This window comes from Culex pipiens, chromosome 1 (assembly GCF_016801865.2).
Source record: "Culex pipiens pallens isolate TS chromosome 1, TS_CPP_V2, whole genome shotgun sequence".
Lineage (NCBI taxonomy): Eukaryota > Metazoa > Arthropoda > Insecta > Diptera > Culicidae > Culex > Culex pipiens.
This window is the reverse complement of record NC_068937.1, coordinates 124806180-124828311: the sequence shown is the minus strand read 5'-3', so window position 1 is coordinate 124828311 and position 22132 is coordinate 124806180. Positions and strand designations below refer to the sequence as shown.

The 22132-nt window shown below is 39.4% G+C and overlaps 1 protein-coding gene across 3 annotated transcripts in view; it reads right to left on the bottom strand.

Annotated features, from left to right (window-relative positions):
• Positions 1-1626: 1626 nt before the first annotated feature.
• Positions 1627-22132, bottom strand: part of LOC120414291 (metastasis-associated protein MTA1) — a 93367-nt gene continuing 72861 nt past the window's right edge. For all 3 annotated transcript variants that reach the window (XM_039575423.2, XM_039575424.2, XM_039575426.2), the window contains exons 5-14: positions 9775-10043; positions 9340-9660; positions 9085-9273; positions 8660-8962; positions 5832-6187; positions 5507-5769; positions 4836-5441; positions 4641-4771; positions 4461-4576; positions 1627-2865 (exon numbers count right to left, since the gene is read on the bottom strand). In XM_039575423.2, the coding sequence (XP_039431357.1) occupies positions 2442-2865; positions 4461-4576; positions 4641-4771; positions 4836-5441; positions 5507-5769; positions 5832-6187; positions 8660-8962; positions 9085-9273; positions 9340-9660; positions 9775-10043 (2978 nt within the window). In that variant the 3' untranslated portion in view covers positions 1627-2441. The remainder of the gene's footprint in view (positions 2866-4460; positions 4577-4640; positions 4772-4835; positions 5442-5506; positions 5770-5831; positions 6188-8659; positions 8963-9084; positions 9274-9339; positions 9661-9774; positions 10044-22132) is intronic.

Below are 22132 nucleotides of genomic sequence, written 5' to 3'. Positions count from 1 at the left end.
TTGAAAATCGGACCAATAGTCCGAAACATCGTCAGATGAAAATTACAGGCCATAGGTGAGACTGATAAATTCATTTTCGTCGATTCGAATTCTTTGTGGGGCTGTATCTCAGAAACTGAATGCCCGATTTTCAAAAAAACAAAGAAGCAAACTATATGAAATTATCTCAACTTTAAAAAAATCAAATATTCTTTTCTTTCAAGATTTTTTTAAACTCAACAACCAAATAAACGAAAATGTATGCCTCAAAATAGCAAAAAAAAAAATGGAAAAGCGTTCGGTTATTTTAACTTTTTTTTTACTTTCTGACCTTGAAATTGTATGCATTTTTCAAGACTAGTTGTTTAACGAGTTGAAGGGTAAAAAAATAGAAATGTATTGTTAGGTTTCTTTTTTTATCCAAATTTGTCACTAGTTTGATTTTTTTAATTGTTTTTTTTTTTAATTTTGTTCGATGTTTAATATTGACTTTTTTTATACAGTTTTTTATTTGAAATAATTGGGATAAGAAATGACTTCTAGAAAAGTCAGGAATTCGAAAATGAGATTTGTGTGGCCACCCTGTCATTTAATTAAACATTTCGATATAACTGAAGTTAAATAAAGATGATACAGTCATCCCTCATATTCGGAACAGTTTACAGATCGGCCAATGTTCAAAAAATCATAGAAAATCGATAATTGAACATAATGATTCGCTTTTACCTTCATTTGAAAGCTGTTTTTGCGATCTTTCGATTGCTGTATCGAACAACTGCAAATTTTAAAGTTTTATATCAAGTTTTTGAAGAAAAACTTTGACCCTTTAAATCCACAAATTCGGAACACTTTTTTCTTACGATGTAAACAATCTTTTTTATCGCTCCAGGGGTACATATTTAAAAAAAAATAATGACTTCACATTCTGAAACCAATAAAACTCATGCTTAGTAATGTTTTATGAATGGTCTGCTAACTTTTTTGTGAAAATATCAGTTAAATTCAGGTGTTCCACAATTGTGGGAGGCACAATAACATCCCACAATTATGGAACAGGCAATTTGGAAGCAGCGTTTTGCTGCTCTGAATAAAATAGTCTCGAAATGCAGTTTTTTGTTTTAAAAGTACTACTTATATTAATGAAATACCAAAAGAATGTCCAAATAAAGGTCCTAAAAATAGTAGGGTACACAGAAAAGATGCATTTGGCATGCTTTTGACAAATTATCACAAAAGTGTTCCGAATTTGTGGGTGTTCCGAATATGTGGGATGACTGTAGGTTTTGTTCCATGGTACAAAATTGGTAGAACTGAGTGAACAGTTCGGTCACTTTGCCCCGCCGAAGGAAGCACGGCAGTGAGCCGGAAATGGCAAAACAGTGAAAATGCGTGTGTTGATGTGTCGTTGAAGAAGGACGATGCCACTCACAAAACCGAAAAAAACAGACGTGTGTGTGATATTCGCACGATTAAAGAAAATAAAACACAGTTTTTGGTTGTTTTTCAATAGTTGCTTGTATATTTTTGAGAGAGGTTTTTTCATCAAAGGTGGAAAAAATTAATGATATTCCTGCTTCTCGCGTCCTTCCCGCTGTGGGTTCTCACATCTCACATTCCGCGCGCGTTTCAAGTTTTACATTTTGCCCATTTTCTTTTTATTTCTTTGTATTTCATCTAATTGTGTTTTTTTTTATCTTTTGCGGTTGCCTTAGTAAATTGAGTTTAGCTTATTATCAATTTTCTTTCGTCACGATTTTCTTGCTGCATTAATTTTAATTGTGTTTTTTTTCTCTCTTTTTTTTGTTTGAATTTATTTCGTTCATTTTCACGATTTTATTTTAAGAAGTTACTCTTACTTAAGAAGGAGCGGTTGTTTTTTGTTTTACTTTTTACAAAATGAAAAAAATATACTTTAAACGCACATTCGCACACTCGTGTCTGCCGATTCGCGACAGAGCCCAAACTCTTTTCCTCAAACCCTTCCTCTCTCTCTTTCTTTCACTTATTTTTAGCTTGTTGTTTGTGATTTTCCTCGTCACTACTTTTTTCACTCTTACACTTCAATTACTTTTCACTATTACGTTTCATGTTTGTCTCACAGAGCATCATCATCAATAGTTTAGATTTACACGATCATTATTTGTTAAATAGTTGTTTTTGGAGGCGTCGTCCCGGTTCCGGCGACGATCGCCTCACGTCCTAAAATTAAGATAAAATCGAAAATAAAAACGAAAACGATTTCAATCTTCTTTTTTCAGAGTTGTTTAGAGTTTTGTTTGCTTACGGTGTGTGTGTGTGTGTTTGTGTTTTGTTTTTATTACATGCAATTGTTTACTTTCGTTACTTTCATGCTTCACTATTGTTTTATTCTGTTTTAGTCAGAAGTTTTTTCTTGTGTTTACGAGTTAATTGAGCAGTGCTTCCATCGTGTATGGATGTGGTGGCGGCTGCGGCGGTTCGGGTCAGTCTAGGATTACAACCTGTAGATCACTGTTGGCTTTATTGCTACTGCTAGTGTTGTTTGTGCTGCCGCTGCTGCTTCCGTTATTGTTACTGCTGCTGCCGATGCTGTTGTGGGTCGCCGCCAGCGGATGAATGCCGGCCAGGCCAGCCAGGTTCGTCGCTGCCGTCGAGTTGAGATTGAGATTAAGATTAGCGGCGGCGGCGGCAGAATGAGTTAGCGGTGGAAGCGTTGACGCGGGTGGCGCGGAAGGTTGCTGTTGCTGGCCGAGACCGGCCACGGCAGCGGCGGCCGCCGCAAACGAGTTCGTCACGATCGGGGGCAGCAGGGTGGCGATGATGGCCGCGTACTTGGGGTGCAGATGGCGCCACGGTTTCCGCGCCGACCGTCGCAACTCGGTGATGGGGACCTTGCGGCGGGTTTTTCTGAAAATGTATAGGCAATTTTTAGTAATTTGCTGAAGTTCCGAGCCATGCAACAAAGTTCCGACTCATAAGCGATAGATCGATATATAATTTCTTGGTTAATTCTTCGTCATTTTGGTTATGCCTTTGATGACATTACCATAGTCACCGGTTGAAATGTTTGGATTAAAAACACGATTTAAAAAAAAACTGTTAAATACAATTTCAGTCGAGAATAACGGGGGGCAGCCTAAGTAAAATGCGCCAAAAACCATACAAAAAGATACAAATGTATGAAATCAGTGTAGTAGGCTTATGCTTTGGGATGTTCCCTTCAATGTTGTATGCTTGGTTGATGAAAAATAGAAGTTTATGCAAAAGTTGCAAAAAGAGTATTTTTTTAGCACGAGTCGTACATTTATCAAACGAGGTTCACCGAGTTGGATAAATATGACGAGTGCTGAAAAAATCAACTTTTGCAACGAGTTCCATACAACATTTTTTGCAATTCCGAAAAACACCCTTTGAGTGAAATTCTAAGTCATATGGTCATGTATTTTGTCAATAAATCGCTTAAATAAAAAAAAATGTTGAAAAGTATTACTTTTCGTAACAAGTGCTGAAAAGTTCAACTTTTCAGCACCCATTTCAGTGCTGAAAAGTAGAACTTTTCAGCATTTATTTTGAAAAGTGTTGCTATTCGATTCTGTTATTTTTGGTACAGAAAAGTAGGCTATTTCGTCGTTCAAGAATGACAGGAAAAGTAAGTAGTTTCACGACGGAATTGCAAAAAAAATTTAAAATATTTTTGATGCATTTAAAAAAAATGTGTTTTACGACTTCTTTTCCAGGGTGCGGGGCAGAATGGGCCACCTTAGAAAACAAGCCATTTTGATTAATAAAACATTTAAGGGAGATAATAAATGATTTAAAAGACCTTTCTAACATAGTCTCCATGAAGTTAGACCACTTTTATGAAAATAGTCACTTACCAAAACAAAAATTTTTGAAATTGTTTTAATATGTTGAAATAAGACACTATTTTTACAAATCATTATCAAAACAACTAAAAAATGAACTAATGTTGCATTAAATGTGATTTGTGAACCTACCAGGAGCGTCATAATCCATTTAACCAAAATTTCATAACTTTTGATTGTTTTTATAAGGCAGGAAAAGGGTGTTCCATTCTGCCCCCAAGTGGATTTTAATTTAACACTTCCACCACCAAGCCTCTAAATGATTTGAAGGTTCCGTTGTTGATAGATTACCTTCGTAATAGCTCCTGGTACCATTATAAATATTGAACAAACTTTTTCAAACAATCTAACTTTCGAGAAAGCTTATTTAAGAACCTCGAAATAAACAACATTTGCGTGGTTTTGTCAATAAATTTACATTTTTGCTCATAATTCGAAAAATACAATGAATTTAAACGTCGTTTTCGGTGTGGTGATGTTATTTGACGTCCTTCATAAGACCCTTGCCTTACAGTTGGTCTTAGTCCATTCTAAAGCCCAAACCCAAGGGTGGCCCATTCTGCCCCCCCTGCCCCTAAGTCATTTTTAATGAAAATAGCAAGGTATATTTTTAGTATGTATTCTGCAACTCCTCACCTGCTCGCTTCCGTCGACCGATAGTACACATCATCTGGAGCATCCATCCAACTAATGACCTGCTTCCGCCCGGATCCGGTCCGCGCCATTTGTGCAATTTTTGGTTTACCGTTCATCTGTTGTAAATTAAAAGAAAGAAAAATTAAAATCTCTGCCCTACGTGGCCGCACACCAACTTACATGATGCCTCGGGAGTGGTTGGCCAGCGGCCTGCGCGGCCGCCATCATGGCCGCGTACTGTTCGGGCGTGGGCCGGTGCGACGGCATCGGGTCCTTGTTGGGCCGCTTCGAGGGGGGTGGTGCCGCGGGACCTGAACGGAGAACAATGATCTTTAGTTTTTTTTAAGCTCTTTTAGGGGGAACTTAGTTACAAACCATCGATTCCGTTGGCATCCTCGTAGTTTCGCCGCTTGAGTGATGCAGGTGAGGTGTTGGTGCCGCCGTTGCCACTGTTGCTGTTGCTGCCCACCATGATGGTGGCGGCGGCGGCATTCGGAGTGGTTCGTCCACCGCCGGGCGTTACTCCTGCGGTGCTTCCCAGCGTCGGAATGCCACCACCGATGCCACCGAGCGAGCCAGCGTTGAGGGCGTTCATCACGGTTGGGGCTGCCGTCGTTGCGGCGGTCGGTCCAACGGTGAGTGAGTTCGGGGTTACACTACCGGAACCTGCACCGGTTGGGGTTAGCCCTCCGAGATTCGGCACCACCGGCGGCGGGTTGAGCGGGATTTTTTCAGCCTCGGGTTTATTTGGTATCCGTTCGTATATCAAGCTGCCGTCCGGAGCCTTCGGTGGCTTCGGAAACGCTACCACGTCCGGCTTTGGCATCTTGTCCTTCGGTGTGAGTATAAGCCACTCGTTGGAGGTGGCACCCGGGTTGCCCAGACGATTCGCGATCTGCGTTACGCTGCCCCGGTCTCGCTTCTTGTACGTCAGCAACTGCCGGATGTCCGCTATACTCTTGCCGGCTTCCGCGAGGGCAACTAAGGGGAAAGTAGAACGGAAAATTTTAGATCCCACCGAGAAGAGGTAACCCAAGACCACTTACATTCCTGCTTGACGGCGGCGATGTTTATCGCGTAGGACGGCTGGCGGGCGGCCTTTTTAGAGCGGATGATCTGCCGACACAATCGCCTCGATAACCGCGTCGTGAGCGTCGTGTGCAGGTAGAACGCCGTCCGCGTCTTCATGATCGGTCGCGGCGACCCGGACCGGATCTGGATGCCGTGGGCTTGCGCGTAGTGCCGCGCCAGGTGGGCCTTCAGCTTGAACTCCTTGCCGCAGTTGACGATGGAACACTTGAAGGAAGGACTGCAACGAAACTCAAATTACAACCACGAACCTACCCCACCCACCATCCATAAACGACAAACCTGTGCGGCCGGTGATTGCTGATCCCGCCTAAACTCCCGATCGGCCCACTGCTGGCCACAATCGTCAGATCGTCGTCGATATCACTGCCGGAACCCGATCCCGTCACACCTGCTACTCCGCCTCCACTTCGTTGCTTTTTCAGTGACACGGGTGTCGTTCCGCCACCGCCGCCTCCGCCACCGGGTGTCCCCGTCCCCGTCGTTGGCGTTGTCGCCGCCGCTGTCGTCGTCGTCGAGTCAACATCACCACTATCCGCTAACCGCGATGCTACTTTAAGGCCTCCGTAACGCTTCCAATAGTTCCAGCAAGACTGGCACAGCCGACAATTCATGTGCGAGGGGCCCCACGAGTACCACTGCAGGAAGGGATAAAAAAATAAAGAAGGAAAACAGAGGATTAGTAATTGATTTTTGAAACTGAAACACCTTTTAAAGAAATGTAAAGAAAACAGTACATGTTCGGTAATTGGACGTTGTTTAACTCGCCTTTTTAATTGGGCGATTGATATTGTCGCTCTGGCACTAAATCGAACTGAGCGATTTCCACTCTCGCCGCCCTTTTTTTCTCCGCCTTTTTCTGTCAAGCTTAATTCGGTATTACTCGATCAGTGTGTAAGCCAAGTTTGTTGTGATTCCTCCATCTTGTTTTGATTGACGAAAATTTATGTCGGTGGGTGAACACAACTTTTGTTTGTTTATTTAATATAGAACAAAAGGCCAACATCTTCATCCAAACCTACGACGGCAACACGCAAGGACTGGTACTATTTAGTTTGACAGACAATGCGGAGAGAAAAAGTGCGGCGAGAGTGAAAATCGTTCGGTTCAATTTGGTGCCAGAGCGACAAAATGTTTTTTTCAATGATGTTTTCCCTCGCGTTCAACACAACAAGTCGTTGCACTCAGAAATAGAGTTGATAAGTTTGCGAAGCGTAGTGTCAGATAAGTCGCCGCAAAAATTCGATTTATTTCCGAAACAACAATAACTGGACTGTAGCCCACTCAAAAAGCAGACAGACGTCAAAAAACGTTACTTAATCCACCTTTAGGTGGTTGGTGCCTTCCTTTCATTTATAGAGTCTACAGACTTTTTGTCAAGATTATACATACACCGCCGTGGGGAAATAGATTGAGGTTATGTAAATTCAGAGCATTTTTTAAACTCCTTGTAATTTTAGATAGGTAAGTCAGATCTTGAAAATTCTTAATCCACAAGAAAGGTCATTTCAGAACCTATCTAAAAATATATAATAGGGGCAGGGGGGGGCAGAATGGTCCTCCTAAGTAAAATGCGCCAAAAACCATAGAAAAACATGAAAACTTATGAATTCAGTGTAGTAGGCTTATGCTTTGGGATGTTCCCTTCAATGTTATATACTTGGTTGATGAAATTGTTTAGCTTAAAACTGTTTTTGAGCCACTTTAAAAAAAAAGTTTTTTCGACTTTTTTTTCCAGGGTGCGGGGCAGAATGGGCCACCTTAGAAAACAAGCCATTTTGTCTAATGCAACGTTGAAGGGAGAACACCTAAGTCTCTAAACTAAATGATTTGAAGGTTCCGTTGTTGTTTGTATACCTTGGTAGTAACATCTAGTAACGTTATAACATTGAGCAAACTTTTTCAAACAATCCAACTTTTCAGAAATCTTATTTAAAAACCTCGAAATAAACAACATTTGCGTAGTTTTGTCAATAAATTTACATTTTTGCTCATAATTCGAAAAATACAATGAATTCAAACGTCGTTTTCGGTATGGTGAAGTTATTTGACGTCCTTTATAAGACCCTTGCCTTACAATTGGTCTAAATCCATTCTAAAGCCCAAAACCAAGGGTGGCCCATTCTGCCCCCCAGCCCCCCTGCCCCTAACCAATATAACAGTCACATTTTTGCACATATGTTCGATAATAAGGTAGCCCTTAGTGCTAATATACTAAAAATTCTCAAAAATGTTGAGCAATGAATTTGACGGGCATTTGAAAAACCTATCAAAGTCAACCCGGGCTATCAATGTCACCCCAGTTTACGGTATCTTATTTCGACATATTTACACTATTTTCAAAAATGTTTGTTTTGTTAAGTGACTTTGTTTTATAAAAGTAGTCAAATTTCATGGAAACTATGTTGGAAAGGTCCCTGAAGTAATTTCTTATCACCCTTCAACGTTGTACAGTACTTGTTCGGTAACTGGGCTGAGAACGTAGCCCAGTCACCGAATGCTGCTCGCTAACTAGGCTGAACGAAAAATAACGAGGAGACCACCGATGCATAATATTTTCCTGATGAAATATAAAAATAAAAGTAACTCAAATTGATTTACAATGGTTACTTTTCATATTTCATTAATTGTGACTTGAAATTAACAAAAGTTTGAAAAAAGTTTTATTATTTATTTAACATGATTTTTGCATCCATTAACCCCTCGGTAATTTGATTGTTTCCTAAATTTCCAATAAAATTGTCTAAGAGACATTGAAGATTGGACCTCTGGTTGCTGAAATATAGCGAACAAAAGAAGAAGAAACAAGAAAATTTAAGTTTATTAAGTCTCATCCAAACAGCACCCCATTCCCCAATTTTCAATGTTGAAAAATGAAACATTTTTTGGTCAGAATGAGCCAAACTTGGAATTTAGCCTAGTGATGAGTCAATCTTCGATTTCAGGGGGTAGCCCCAAAAAATCATGGATTTGGACCACCCTATTGTACAACCTCTAAAGTTGGCGGTGTATTTCCCACCACAGTCAGCGCATTTCACGCTAACGTTTAGCATGATCTTCCATTTTCCGAATATGATTCTTTCTGGTTAATGTCCCCCCGCCAAACTCACCTGTTGCGACGCTAGCGTCGAGCACGACTCGCACGGCTTTCCGCTGCTGATGGTTAATACTTCACCGCTCCCATTCGAGTTGCCGTTCAGGATGTTGTTCTTGCCGGTGCTGCTGCTGTTGTTGTTGGTGGTGCTGTTGTTGGTGATCAGCGCCGGGCTCGGTTTGGTGTAGTTGGGAATGTAGACCTGCTTCAGCTTGGACTCGGCCTCGACCGCTTTCACCCGCTTCTGCTGCACGTACCGGTCCGTCGTCTTCCACATGTAGTAGTACTCGACGATGCTCTTTAGCGTCTTCCAGGGCAGCTTTAAATTTGATAACAAGAGAAAAGTTGGAGGTTAGATTCGATGGATAGAGTAAGGGTTAAGAGTTTTGAGTGCCGTGTCCTCCGTGATAGGTACTGCCGATTTTTGTCTACACAACTCACAAAGTCGTTCCGGATGTCGTTGAAGTCTTTGCCGTACTTTTCCAGCGCGTCCTCAAACAGGTTCGCTTCGGAGGCGCTCCACTCTTCCATTTCGTCCCGGCAGAGCACGGGCCCGGAAGACGGAACGAGGGAACACATCGCGTCCTCTATCGAGTAGCCGTGCTTGTGCAGGGTGTCCATCGCATGAAACTGAAATGATTTGGACGGATTAGTGAAACACAAATCGTTCTGACATACTTCAAGGAAGGTACTTACCAGGGTGATATCACGACTAGCGGCCGCAGCCGACATGTGCAGGGACGGTTGCTTTACCGAGCTGGTGCAGTCCAGCGCCCGGGCGAACGTCCCCACGGACCGGGACACCACCAGGAACTGGTCAATCTTCTTGTCCGTGAGCGTGTGCGTCGGGTTCCACACCAGCGTCTCCATGTCCTCCAGGTTGCGGTCGTACTTTTCGCCGTCCTTCACCATCGGCTGCAGGTCCGTCTGGTACCGGCTGCCAACCCGGATCTCGCCCTTGTCCGCCAGCAGCGTCTTTTGCGTCGGATCAAACACCAGGCAGTAGAAGAAGGTGTCCTAAAAGCGAAACAAAGCCGGTTATTCAACATCTCAACCATTCTTCAAAAAGGAAAAAAAAAACAACGAAAAATCTCCGGACGCCTTGGAAGTCGATCCTTTACTACTACTCACGTCTTTGTTCAGATAGCTCAGCAGCGATTCCTCCTCGTTGAGCAGCGTAACGGAGCACTTGGCCCGGATCTGGGTCGCCGGCAGGGTTTCCACCTGCCGCGACAGGAACAACTCGCGGTGCTTCATCTGGTGTCGCTGCTTGGGGTTTAGCTGCTCGCCGGATCGGTCATTTCCGCCGCCGCCACCACCTTTCTCACCTGCGCCGCCACCGCCGCCTGCTCCCCCGCCACCGGTCGTGTTTGGGCTGTTTCGTTCCTCTTCGAGGGCAACTGCAAGTGTGAGTGAGAGAGAGAAAGGAGAAAACGTCAATGAAATTCCGGCGGTGCTCATTTTGGACGGGCGAAAATTAATTGCATATTTAATTAATGGGAAAGGTGTGCACGACGGGTTTAGGACGGGTTTAGCGAAGCAAGGATTCGGAACCGCTTTCATCCTAAGAGGAGCGAGGGGAGGAAGGAATTACGCGTGGAGGATACGTTGGCGTCGTCGTCGTGTGCGTTGTTGATGACGGTCTGAATAATTAATATGCTCTACGTTCTTGCGATCATTTGCTCATGCCCGTGTCTGGAGATAAAGTACAAACAGCTACACAATTTGTTCTTATCGATTTTGGAGGAAGAAATTTTAAGAGTTTATTTAGCTGAATTATGCTATTCTGCAGCTGCAGCTGAATTATGCTAATGTTTGCAGCAGTACCGAAAATCAAGATTGTCTAAGCCCGCTCCATAGCATCCCCACTCGGGAGGCATTGGAGATCGAAATAAAACTTCGGCATGTCAACACAAACATGCCTTTAACTAGATGCTTGGAGGAAATGGTGCGGATTCAAGGGTCCCACGATAAAATCTCAAAATATGCCAAATAATATTATTGTCATTTTTTGAAATACTCGTATTTTTTTGAGAATGTTAAATATGTATGGATAAAAAAACGTATTCAAGGATCAGAGTTGGCCGTAAATCTGAAAAAAAAACAAAAATAACCGCAATGACCGAGTGGTTAGATGATGCAAAGGGCTAGTCATTTTTCACGGCGACAAAAAATGAAATTTCACGGTGCATACACTAAAATTTGCTTGATAAAAACCCAAAAAATGTTACTTGTCTACAGGAAAGTTACTGTACAGTTGGCAGTAGTTCAAAATATAAATAATCTTTAATGGTAGCGTTTTTAGCTCCATACAAAAATTTCAAATTTGTATGGAAATTTTGTAACGAGGGGTGTCTAAAAATCCAATTTTTTGCGTTATGTAATGATGGAACGCTCCCAATTATTTTTTCTGCATTAATAATAATAATATGTAGCACGATTTTTTCGCAAAAAATTGTATTTGTAATTGCTTAGTTATTTTGGAAACTAATGATTGCAAAACAACTGAAAACTTGAACTTGATGTTAAAAGTAAGAAAATAAAGAAATACAAAAAAAAAAAGTTTCTTTATGATTCGATTAGGGGCAGGGGGGGGGGGGGAGGGCAGAATGGCCCGCCTAATCCATTCTAAAGCCCAAAACCAAGGGTGGCCTATTCTGACTTCTTGGTCCATTCTGCCCCCCTGCCCCTACATACCTGAAGTCCCAAACAAACCTTGGGATAATCGAGTCAGGACCCTATATTTAAAAACTCTTTTTTCATTCAAATGTTGGAACCATAGATTGTCATTTTAACTGTCAAAGTTTTTTAATTTTATTTTTAAGAAAATTACAATACTTTGATAAATAAACTTTTTCATTCCAACATAATAAATAAATTATTCGCTCTACAGCATTCCATTCACCCCGGTTTCGAACTGACGACCTTTGAATTGTGAGTTCAACTGCCTACCAGCGACTCCACCGAGGCAGGACCCAGGGAGACGACTCCTACACCACCTGGACTGGGCTAACGACCTAACCCCTAGGGTTAGACCGGGGCCAACATTTACTTCCCCGTCCGACGGAAGGCGTGATCAGACAAATCTCGTCTCGAAAAATGCCACCGAGACCTTCTGCAGGGTTGTTACGAGAGAGTCGAAAACAAATCCTCGCCAAATCCGCGCCGACCTAAAATCCGAAACCGCGCGAAATCCACGCCATATAAAAAATATCGCGACCAACATTTTAGAAATTTTATTTTTTAATCAAGAAAAACTAATTCATAAAGTATGTGATAAAAAAAACTCGTTTTATGTTTAAAGGCTCCAAAAAAATGAAAGCAATAAATCCATTTAAAAAAAATACCCCAAGAGACGGTAAGGCAAGGGTTATGAAAAAATCTTCAAAATAGAGATACAATATTTAAAAACCTAAAAATTTAACATCAAAAATATAAGCTCAAAAATAAATCAAAATCTAAAATTTTTATTATTTAATTTTAAATTTCGCAAGACTAAAAATTCAAAATCTAAGAATTTTTATACAGTTTGTAATCCAAAATCCTCGCTAAAATTTCACTCCGAAAGAAATTTAATTTCCGATATTTAAAATATTTTCTTCTCATAATTTCAAAATCTCTAACATAAAATATGACTTCAAAAATTGTGGCATTCAAGATTAAGAATTTAAGAATTTGGGAATTTAAGAATTTAAGAATTTAAGAATTTAAGAATTTAAAAATTTAAGAATTTAAGAATTTAAGAATTTAAGAATTTAAGAATTTAAGAATTTAAGAATTTAAGAATTTAAGAATTTAAGAATTTAAGAATTTAAGAATTTAAGAATTTAAGAATTTAAGAATTTAAGAATTTAAGAATTTAAGAATTTAAGAATTTAAGAATTTAAGAATTTAAGAATTTAAGAATTTAAGAATTTAAGAATTTAAGAATTTAAGAATTTAAGAATTTAAGAATTTAAGAATTTAAGAATTTAAGAATTTAAGAATTTAAAAGCTTAAGAATACTAAAATTATTTTAGATTTGAGATTTTTTTTTTGTTTTCTATATTGTTTTTAATTTGATATTTTTTAAGTTTTTTAATTTTGACTTTTTAATTTTTTAAATCTTAAAATTTTTGGTATTTTGAATTTCAGATTTCTAAAATTTTGAATTTAGAAATTTCAGATTTTTTAATTACAATTTTAGAAATTTGAAAAAAAATAATATGTTTTTTGATTTTTTTTTGTAAGCTATTAAAACAAAAAAAAGTTTCGATTTTTTTAATTTCTGATGCTTTGAATTGGAATGTTCTGATCTTTTGATTTGAAAAATATTTCTACCGATTAAATTCCATCTAAAATTCGAAAGTGGAGGCCAGCTTTTGTTACGTCCAATCAAGCTCATATTTGGCGCCCACCAGAACAAGCCCCAATAATAGTTTTTGTTACACATTCTAATATCTATATCTTAAGGAAAAGTTTGTAATATTTGATTAACAACATTGAAAATTGAATAAATCCAGTATAAAATTAAAAATAAATAAGGTTAAAAATCATTACTCAAAACCCAAAAGAAATTAAATATTCAGAGCCGGAGATGTTAAGAAATGACAAGAAACATATAAAAAATAATTTCTACATAATCTTCATCTTTATTTTTCGACGTTTCGTACTAAGAAAATACAAACAAACATTTTCAGAAGAAAATTCAATTAATAAAAAATTCTTGCACTCAAAGGAATAAACAAATTATCGTAATTCCTGATAATATTTTTCTTAATAACTTGAAAGTAATTCTATCTCTCTCAATTAATTTATTTATCAAAATTGCCATCCGCGCGAAATCCGCGCCTGAGCAAAATTAGCCAGCAAATCCGCGCCATCCGCGCGATCCGCGCCGTCCGTAACAACCCTGCTTCTGGGATCGAACCCAGCCCGACTGGGTGAGAGGCAACCAGGCTTACCCATACACCCCGGGTCTCGGCTATTTCCGGTTTATTTCAACATGTATTGTGTTTTAAACCAAATTGAACAAAAAAAATACTTTTTTTATTTACTCGCGTTTTAAATACAACGATTAAAAAATAAGATTGTTCAAACTGCTGTTTTTTTTATTAAAGTTTTTAATAACATGAAGTGGTTGAGTTTAAAACTCAGTTTAAATACACCGAGGAGCCATATGACCATATGACAGTAAATAACTTTGAACTTCGCGTCACTTCACGATAAAGACTGTGCTATGTTCTCAGCCCAATTACCGAGCAAGTACTGTATTTGGACAATGCAGGATCCTCGATTTTTTAGATAATTGCAAAAAAAAAAACAAATTCAAATATCAAATAGGAAAAAAATAAAATCGATTCTCTCCAAGAGCAAAAGGATCTCCCAAACAGCAAAGGATCTACAAACAGCAAAAGCAGCCGTTCAATCACCAAACACTCATCAGCCTTGTGTGTTGTGCTCGGAATTTTCGCATCTGATTAAAATCAAATAATCCAAACCCCTCGCGGACTGCCACTCACCATCCCTTATCACTGGAACGCCCAACGCATGTCCAACTTACACGGACGCCCAAGCCTCCAAAAAAAGGTGGAACGGTAACTTCAACTCGCTGGTTCTCGGGCATTACTCAACCAATCGGGACGATTCTTATTTCCAGTGATTTGTAAGAATGTCTAAATGATCCTAAAATTTTGCAGAACTTGATTTGAACAAATTTGTAATTTCTGCGACCGAAAACATCGTTCCACCTTTTTTAAAACAAGTGCCTTCGCGGAATTTTTGGCGAATTTTTTTTTACAAGCGAAAAAAAAAGTTGGAACGATGTTTTTGACCGCAAAAATTACAGATTTGATCAAATTAAGTTCTGCAAAGTTTTAGAATCATCTAGACATCCTATCAAATCACTGGAAAAAAGAATCATCTTGATTGGTTGAGTTATGCCCGAGAACCAGCGAGTTGAAGTTACCGTTCCAACTTTTTTGGAGCCTTGGGCGTTGGAATGTTATTGTGCAGTCTCCTAGGATGAGATTTCAGTTGATGCTCGTCAACTTTAGAGGCTATACTGCAGATGGTCGCATAAAAGTCCCATTTGCTTCTCTCAGCACTTATGAGTTTATGCTATACAAAAATGCTGAAATTTTTATGACCCTTTATGAACTTATGTTTATTTGACAAAAAAATATATATGCCTTAAAACTAAGATTCCCGACAGAAATCTTTGATTACTATTCTGTTTCGCTACCGCTAAGCCACGGTGGCTTGATTGCACAAAAGAGAAACAAAATGGTTAAACTCGCAAAGGAGATGTAACTGCCAGGGTCTTTCGTTTTGGGTGTACGAAATGAACCAGCGATCGCAGAATTCTGTGGGGTGCGGGGTACTACCTACTACACTGAAAATACGCCACACTTTTCTTTCAAGTGCCCAAACACTTGAATGATTCAATAAAGGCACATCTTAGACCTAATTTGTTTGTGTTTGAATTTCAATCCAATCCATTATCAAATTCAAGTGTTTGAGCGATTGACTTTTTGACATTTTTTGACAACTTATTTTCAATCGGGTGACTCAAACTTTTCAAGTGTTTTGCTCATGAATTTGCCCCACTGTGCTGAACTATTCAAAGTGATGAGGAAAACACTTGAAATTGATCTTGTTTTGATTTGAAATGCAGTTTCGTGACAGCTTCGTCGGAATTTGCTTCGTTTCTTCATTTGTGTTTTGGCGGTCCGGTGTGTTCGTTTTTCGCAGGCTCGAATGGCCGCGTGAGGTCGCTGCCGCCATGTTCCTGTCCAGTAAAATGCCTGCCCGGTTTGTGACCGCGAAGACGAGCATCGACACAAGGCTGTGTCCTCGGGGTTCAGGATCCGTCTGGCCAGCGGAAGGGCTCGGTCTCCCGGACCCGGAGAGAGGCCAACTTTGGCGATAGAGGTGCTTTTTCGGTTATTCACCCACTTGGTGAGTGTGGAGAAAGATTTTTTTTTGGGTTTTGTTTTCATTTTTGGATTTATTTTGTGCTGCAGATGCCGTACCAGGAAGCATTTGATGAAATTAAGGAAAACACCCGCCGGGCGCTTGAGAATCGGTGTCGGTGTGGACAAGAAGCGGTGAGAAGCAGGATTTGAATGCATTCCACCCAGGGGCCAAGCAATGCGTCATTCGGATGGTAAAGGCACAGTTTGATTCGATGGAACCAATCGCGGTTCCGAATCAACAAGAAGATTCCCCGGGGGCCTCCACCTCCACAGAAAGCGGTGGTGGCGAACAACCCCCGCACCTGACCAGGAGGACGATTCTGAAAGCAGGTACAACCGGAAGAAAAGGCAATTTAACAACGAAAAAATAATCAATTTTTGACAAGCAAAGTTGGTAGAAAATAAAAGCTGTCAAATTAATTTCATGACGCAACTTCTTCTCATTTTTTATTTAACAATCCGAAATCCATTTCTATTACATACAAACATGAATTGATTATAGCAGGAAAAATCATTTAAAACCAATAGATATAATGTAGTTTTTCATGTGACACAACACATTAAATTCAAGTGTTGCGCTATTGAATTGACAGCATCTTTAGGTGCCCAAAATTCAAGTGTTTTGCGATTGATTTTTGAGTGCTCTGTACAGCAGGGCCAGATCATGTGTAGAACACTTCGTTAAGCTGTGTAAGTTTTGCTCAGTGTACTTCAACGGAACGCACTGCGACCCACACCCCAAATGCGGTGGGAGGTTGCTTTTGCGGGTCCCAGCCAAAGAAATCGATATTCCGAGGGGGATGTATTTGAATATTGTGTGTCTGTGTGTGCTCGGATAGTTGAAATAGAGAAAGGGGTGGGTTGAGCTTTTTTCGGGGGACTAAAGTAAATACAACGAAAAGGAGGGTGGTGGCACGATGCGTTTGTTGAGTGGTGGGGTGGTGGTGCATCATCAAACAAAAACTTTTTGGCGGGGATTTAGTTTTTCTCGCGGGCGGAACACTGGTGGGACACATACATCAATCTAGTTTCGCGGAATCCAATCACCGGGGAAACGGGTTTCTCTTGCACCAGATTGCTGGCTTTTGGGACGTGATTGGAAAGCTTTCGGCGAAATACATCCCGGCTGAAATTCGCGGTCCAAAATTGCAAGTTTAGTTTGATTGAAGTCCACATCAAATGTTCGGATTTGATGTAACAGAGTCTGCCGGAGAACCTACAGGTCCGCAATAATAACGCAGGTTGGTCAACATTCAAACCCCTTACATACCTGCTATATTTGATGGGCTAAATTAAAGTTTGCCGAACTGGTCGTACAATTATGTTGACTACAACGATAAAATTTGTTGGCAGAATCAACGTGAAGTTTATCCTCACGTGACTGATATCATGTTCTTAAATTTGATTATTAGTAAAGAAAATAGATTTTTATTTTAACACAACTAAATTGTTTTCCAGCATACGAATTTTCAGAAATTTTCTCTCTGTTATATTTTTTATGTATCTAAAACAATTAGTCAAATAAAATGAATTTAAATCATATAAAAATTATAAGATTAATTCATGGACTAACAAATCTACAAACCTGTATAACCCCCAACTCTGCAGCAATGGTCGGCACAAGCGCGACTGTTCCACGAATTCCCATTAAAATGTGCATTGTTCATCATTGTGGGGCCATAACTCACCCGGACCAGACTCATGGTCCCGCATGCTACGGCTATAGTCTGGCTTGGCCTGGCCTGGTGCCCTTCGACATGTCCGCGGATCGGGTCGGATTTCCGGAATGACGCTCACTCGCTCTCCGGCTCGCTCTCTCTCTCTAGGTTTTGGCTTATACATAATATAAGGTGTAGTTTGGTGGTCGAGCCACTTGTAGTCCATAGCATCTCATCACGTCCGGCAGTGATGCTGACCACCCTTGGACCATGATTTATATAATAAGGGAACCGGGTAACAAGGCATTCTTGACCTGTTAATTTATAACCACATTGCTAGAACAGAAATTTAATTTTATTGAAAACAACAATGGTTAAATGAACTTTTTTCTATTGTTGCTATAAATAATTATTTTAGAAACATAAAATTAAGTTTCAGTTTAAAATCAATCAAGACAACTCTTTATAAAATACAGGGTGGCCACTAAATCAGTTTCCCGCAATTTTCAAGACACAGTGATTCAAGGTTTAACTTTAGTATGAATCAGTAATGGGACCATCAATAAACCACGTGGACACTTTTTTATAATCTCAGTCGGTTGCATTCGACTTGGTTAAGGGTTAGAGTGTAACAAAAATGACTTTTTGGCGGGCATTCAAGGGTTTGTTCCGGTGGGCATACTAAGCCCAAATCCAAAATATGAGCTTGATTGGACGTAACAGGAGCTGGCGCTCCGCCCTTCAATTTTAAATGGGATTTAACCCGTAAAAAAAGATTTTCGCAAAAATGTCACTTTTTGAGGCATTTTGGCCACTGAAGCGTTTATTTTCAACATCATTGGCGTGTAGGCCATATCTTTGCGCATCTTTTGGTATATATAACAATGAAATTTGGAGCACCTTGGAGCTCGGTACAGACCTTCAAAGTTTGGCATTTTTTCGAAAAATCGGCCACAGCAAAAAAGATATGCGTCGCGCCTCGCGAAGCCCTAGACGCCATTTGATTTTGCCGGGGCCGATTTTTCGAAAAAAAAATCCAAACTTTGAAGGTCTGTACCGAGCTCCAGGGTGCTCACGCTTCAGTGGCCAAAATGCCTCAAAAAGTGACATTTTTGAAAAAAATCTTTTTTTACGGGTTAAATCCCATTTAAAATCGAAGGGCGGAGCGCCAGCTCCTGTTACGTCCAATCAAGCTCATATTTTGGATTTGGGCTTAGTATGCCCACCGGAACAACCCCTTGAATGCCCGCCAAAAAGTCATTTTTGTTACATCCTATTAAGTGTCCTATACATCGCTATTGAATTGTTTAAAGCTTCAATGAGTAGCTCAAAAGTTATACAGTCCAGACTCGATTATACTAAGTTCGTTTATCCGAAGGTTTGTATGGGACTTCGGATAATCGAATCACGACCAAAAAGATTTTTTTTTTGTGTTATTTTATATTCTCACTGTTAACATCAAATTCGAGTTCTGCGACCCCATTTTATTCAGATTTGCCTATTAGATTATAAAATGGATTTTTTTCAATATTTGATCACCGCCATTTTGGCCGACATGTTGGATTTAAAAATTCTAAATCACTTTATCGTAGTTTAAGGGTACTACGCTCGACAATCAAAAATAAGACATCGATTTTTTTTCGTGATTCGATTATCCGATCTGAAATTTCGGATAATCGAGCCTGGACTGTATATAAAAATGTGTTTTCGCATAATCCGAATCACACTTAAAAGCATGTCCCAAAAAATACAAAATCTGGCAACTCTGTCTCGAGTTATGACCACTTGAGTGATATTTATGTACCTTGTTGAAGCCGAATCTCACCTAAATTTATGTAAACTATGTCCGGATCTATCATCCGGCCCAACGTTGGTAATGAATCGAAAGACCTTTCTAATGTTTCTAAAAGTTGGATGATCTAGCCATCCTGTCTCATGTTATGACCACTTATGCCTATGTACTTGTTTTATTCCGGATCTTATATAATTTAATTGAAATTTCTGTCAAAACCCATAACATCACCCATTTTTGGTAAACAGTTAGGAAGGCACCAACCACATAGGTGGATTAAGTTAGTTTTAAATACTTATTTTTATAAATACTCATGAATGGAAATTTAGTAACTCGAAACGGATAAAAAAATCGACAGAAAAATGTACAACTTTTAACCATTTTAATTGGCTCCTAAAGCCCTATTTCATTATACATGGGAACCGTTTGCTTACCAGTCTAAAACAACTTATCAATATTTTTTTTAAATTTTTCTCGTTATTTTTATTTAAAAAAAGTTAATTTTAAGTTTATTTGAAAGAGAACTGCGTTAAAAGGTAAACATTGTCCATAAAACCCATGGTTGAACAATCACGACAACGTTGTTTACTTGACAAACTACCACTTTTATATGCAGCTGACAGAGCAGGTGCCCTGTGGTAAAACGGAACCGCCGCGTTTTGGTCGCAATTTTTTAACAGGGCATTAAAAGGTGGGATTTTCGTTACACCCTAACCAAAAATCGTGATTTTTTGAGTTCCAAATCCCACTTTGCATACGAATTTTTCAGTTCAACCCATATAACCATTTTTATGGTTGTAGTACCTGAACTCAAAAAATCGTATGAAAAGTGGGATTTGGAACTCAAAAAATCATGATTTTTGGTAAGGGTGTATGTCATGAAGGAGCTTTTCTGTCAAGAAGGAACTTATCTTGAAATTTTATTTTTTAATCTTTATGAAAACTATTATGTTTTATAAACAAATATAAACATATTTACGAACATTAAGGAAAAACGTATCTGCTGAATAAATTAAAAACAGGATTTTAGCTCTGACGTTAGGACCCAATTCAAACTTTTCATCACGAAGACCACCAACACCGTGTGTGTGTGAGTGAAAGCCTCCGCGCAGCTGATGCACGTTGCAATAAATTCACAATGTATATCAAAAGAAGAGAAGACAATTCGCGTAAAGGAGAGGGTGGTTCCTTAGGCTTCTCTCTCGATAATGGTTGTTTAGGAAGATAATGTGTAAATAGTAAATATTGTACAGTTTACATAAGTCAATATGAATAAAAATGAGTCAATATAGTAAAATTTCTGAATTTTACTTTAGTTTCAAAAAAGCTGACCACCGTGAAACCACGGTCACGGTATGGGATGCTGTACTTTTCCACACATTTCACCACGATTTTCACCCAAAATTACAATTACCAAGGGTTTCTCTGCTGCTTCTCACAGTTTTTAGCACCAGTTCTCGCTCGTGTGATGCATTAGACAGAGAGGGACCGAGTGGAAAGCTCGCCGAAAAAGACACATCCAGAATGGAAAACACGACAAACATATATAGGAAAGTTTGGGGGAAGGGATAGGAAGCAACGTAGAACTATATAGGCAGCAAGGCAGCAGAGTTGCGAATGCGGAAAACGGATCTCGAGCCTCCGCCGAGCGGAAAAGTTTGATCAGGTGGACGGCACGGTTAGGGGAAAGGATCTCTATCATTTGGGGTTTATTATAAAATGGGAAATTTTTGGGCAGGGAGGAAATTAAGGTAGTGGAAAGGACTGGGAGTTGGTCAAAGGACGATTCGAAAAGGGAGACATGGTGTTCTCTTTTACGAAATAAAATCAGGAAATATGTTGAGCACACAAATTGCTCACATTAAACTGAAATAGTAATAATGTTATGAAATAAATTAAATTCAGTAACGTAAAAATTAAACTTAATATTTTTTTGTATGGTGTCTTGTCGAGAGTAGTCACCGTGCAATACATCAAAATAGAAAAGAAAAAAAAGATGAAAAAAAAGAAGAGGACGAGGGGGTAAGTAACGAGCGTGCACCAGATGATGACGTGGAGACCCCCACGGTGTTTCATGTAGCAAAGGGAAATAGGATGCGTTGCCGACGTTGTATTGGTATTTGGATGATGTGTTTTTTCCCCCTTCCCTCCCTAGGGTGGTGGGTGGTAAAGTTCCACGTGTTGTTTTGGTTTTCCTTTTTGGTGATCAAAAGAACGCAGCGCAAAAAAAAGGTGGGGACCGTGACGCGGAAATTGCACACCACAAAACTTACACATACATAGGGATAGACACAACTACAAGTGTGTTTGTATGTTTTTGTTTAAAAAAAAGAAGCTTGATAGCAGCGTGTGTTGACGACGACGACAACGACGAGTTCGTTGGTAATTTAGAGTTTGGTTAAAAACATTGAAGAAGCAACGAAAAAATAAGGTTCAACGGGAGGATTTTTTTTCCGTCCTGATGGATTTGAATGGGGGAGGCTTTTTGGAGCTTGGTATCACGAATGGCGTGAAATTCGTTTGTTTGAGAGATGCATCGAATTTCACTATATACTTTTGGCTGGAATGTTCAATGCGATATTGCGTTTTGGAGTTTATTTGTTGAAACAGGTTTTGATATGTTGTGCAAGGGATCGTAATAACAACCAAGTTCGCTAAAAAAAAGGAAAAAATGATTGTTTATCTGTTTTGAAACCATAGCAAACATGTTAATAAAACTTTAACGTTGACAAATAACTGATACGAATACGATCAAAGGCACGGATACGTAGCTCCACAACTAAATTTAATAACAATTAATTTAATTAATTTAATAACGGCAAAATATGAAATTTCTGGAATGGTGAAGAGAACTAATCTAAATAGTTTTCATATTTCAAAAAAAAAAAGTTTTAAAATGAACAAAGATATTAGAAAAGGTCTTATCATTCTTAAAATTGTGACCACTCAAGGTAGAACACGGAATGGTGTTCAGTGGGGAAAAAAAGCCAAGAATATTATTTTAGCTGTTGTGTTTCTTATTTTTATAGGACATTTAAAAAATCTCTAGATGTAGATGGCAGAAAATGCCATCGACCATGAAT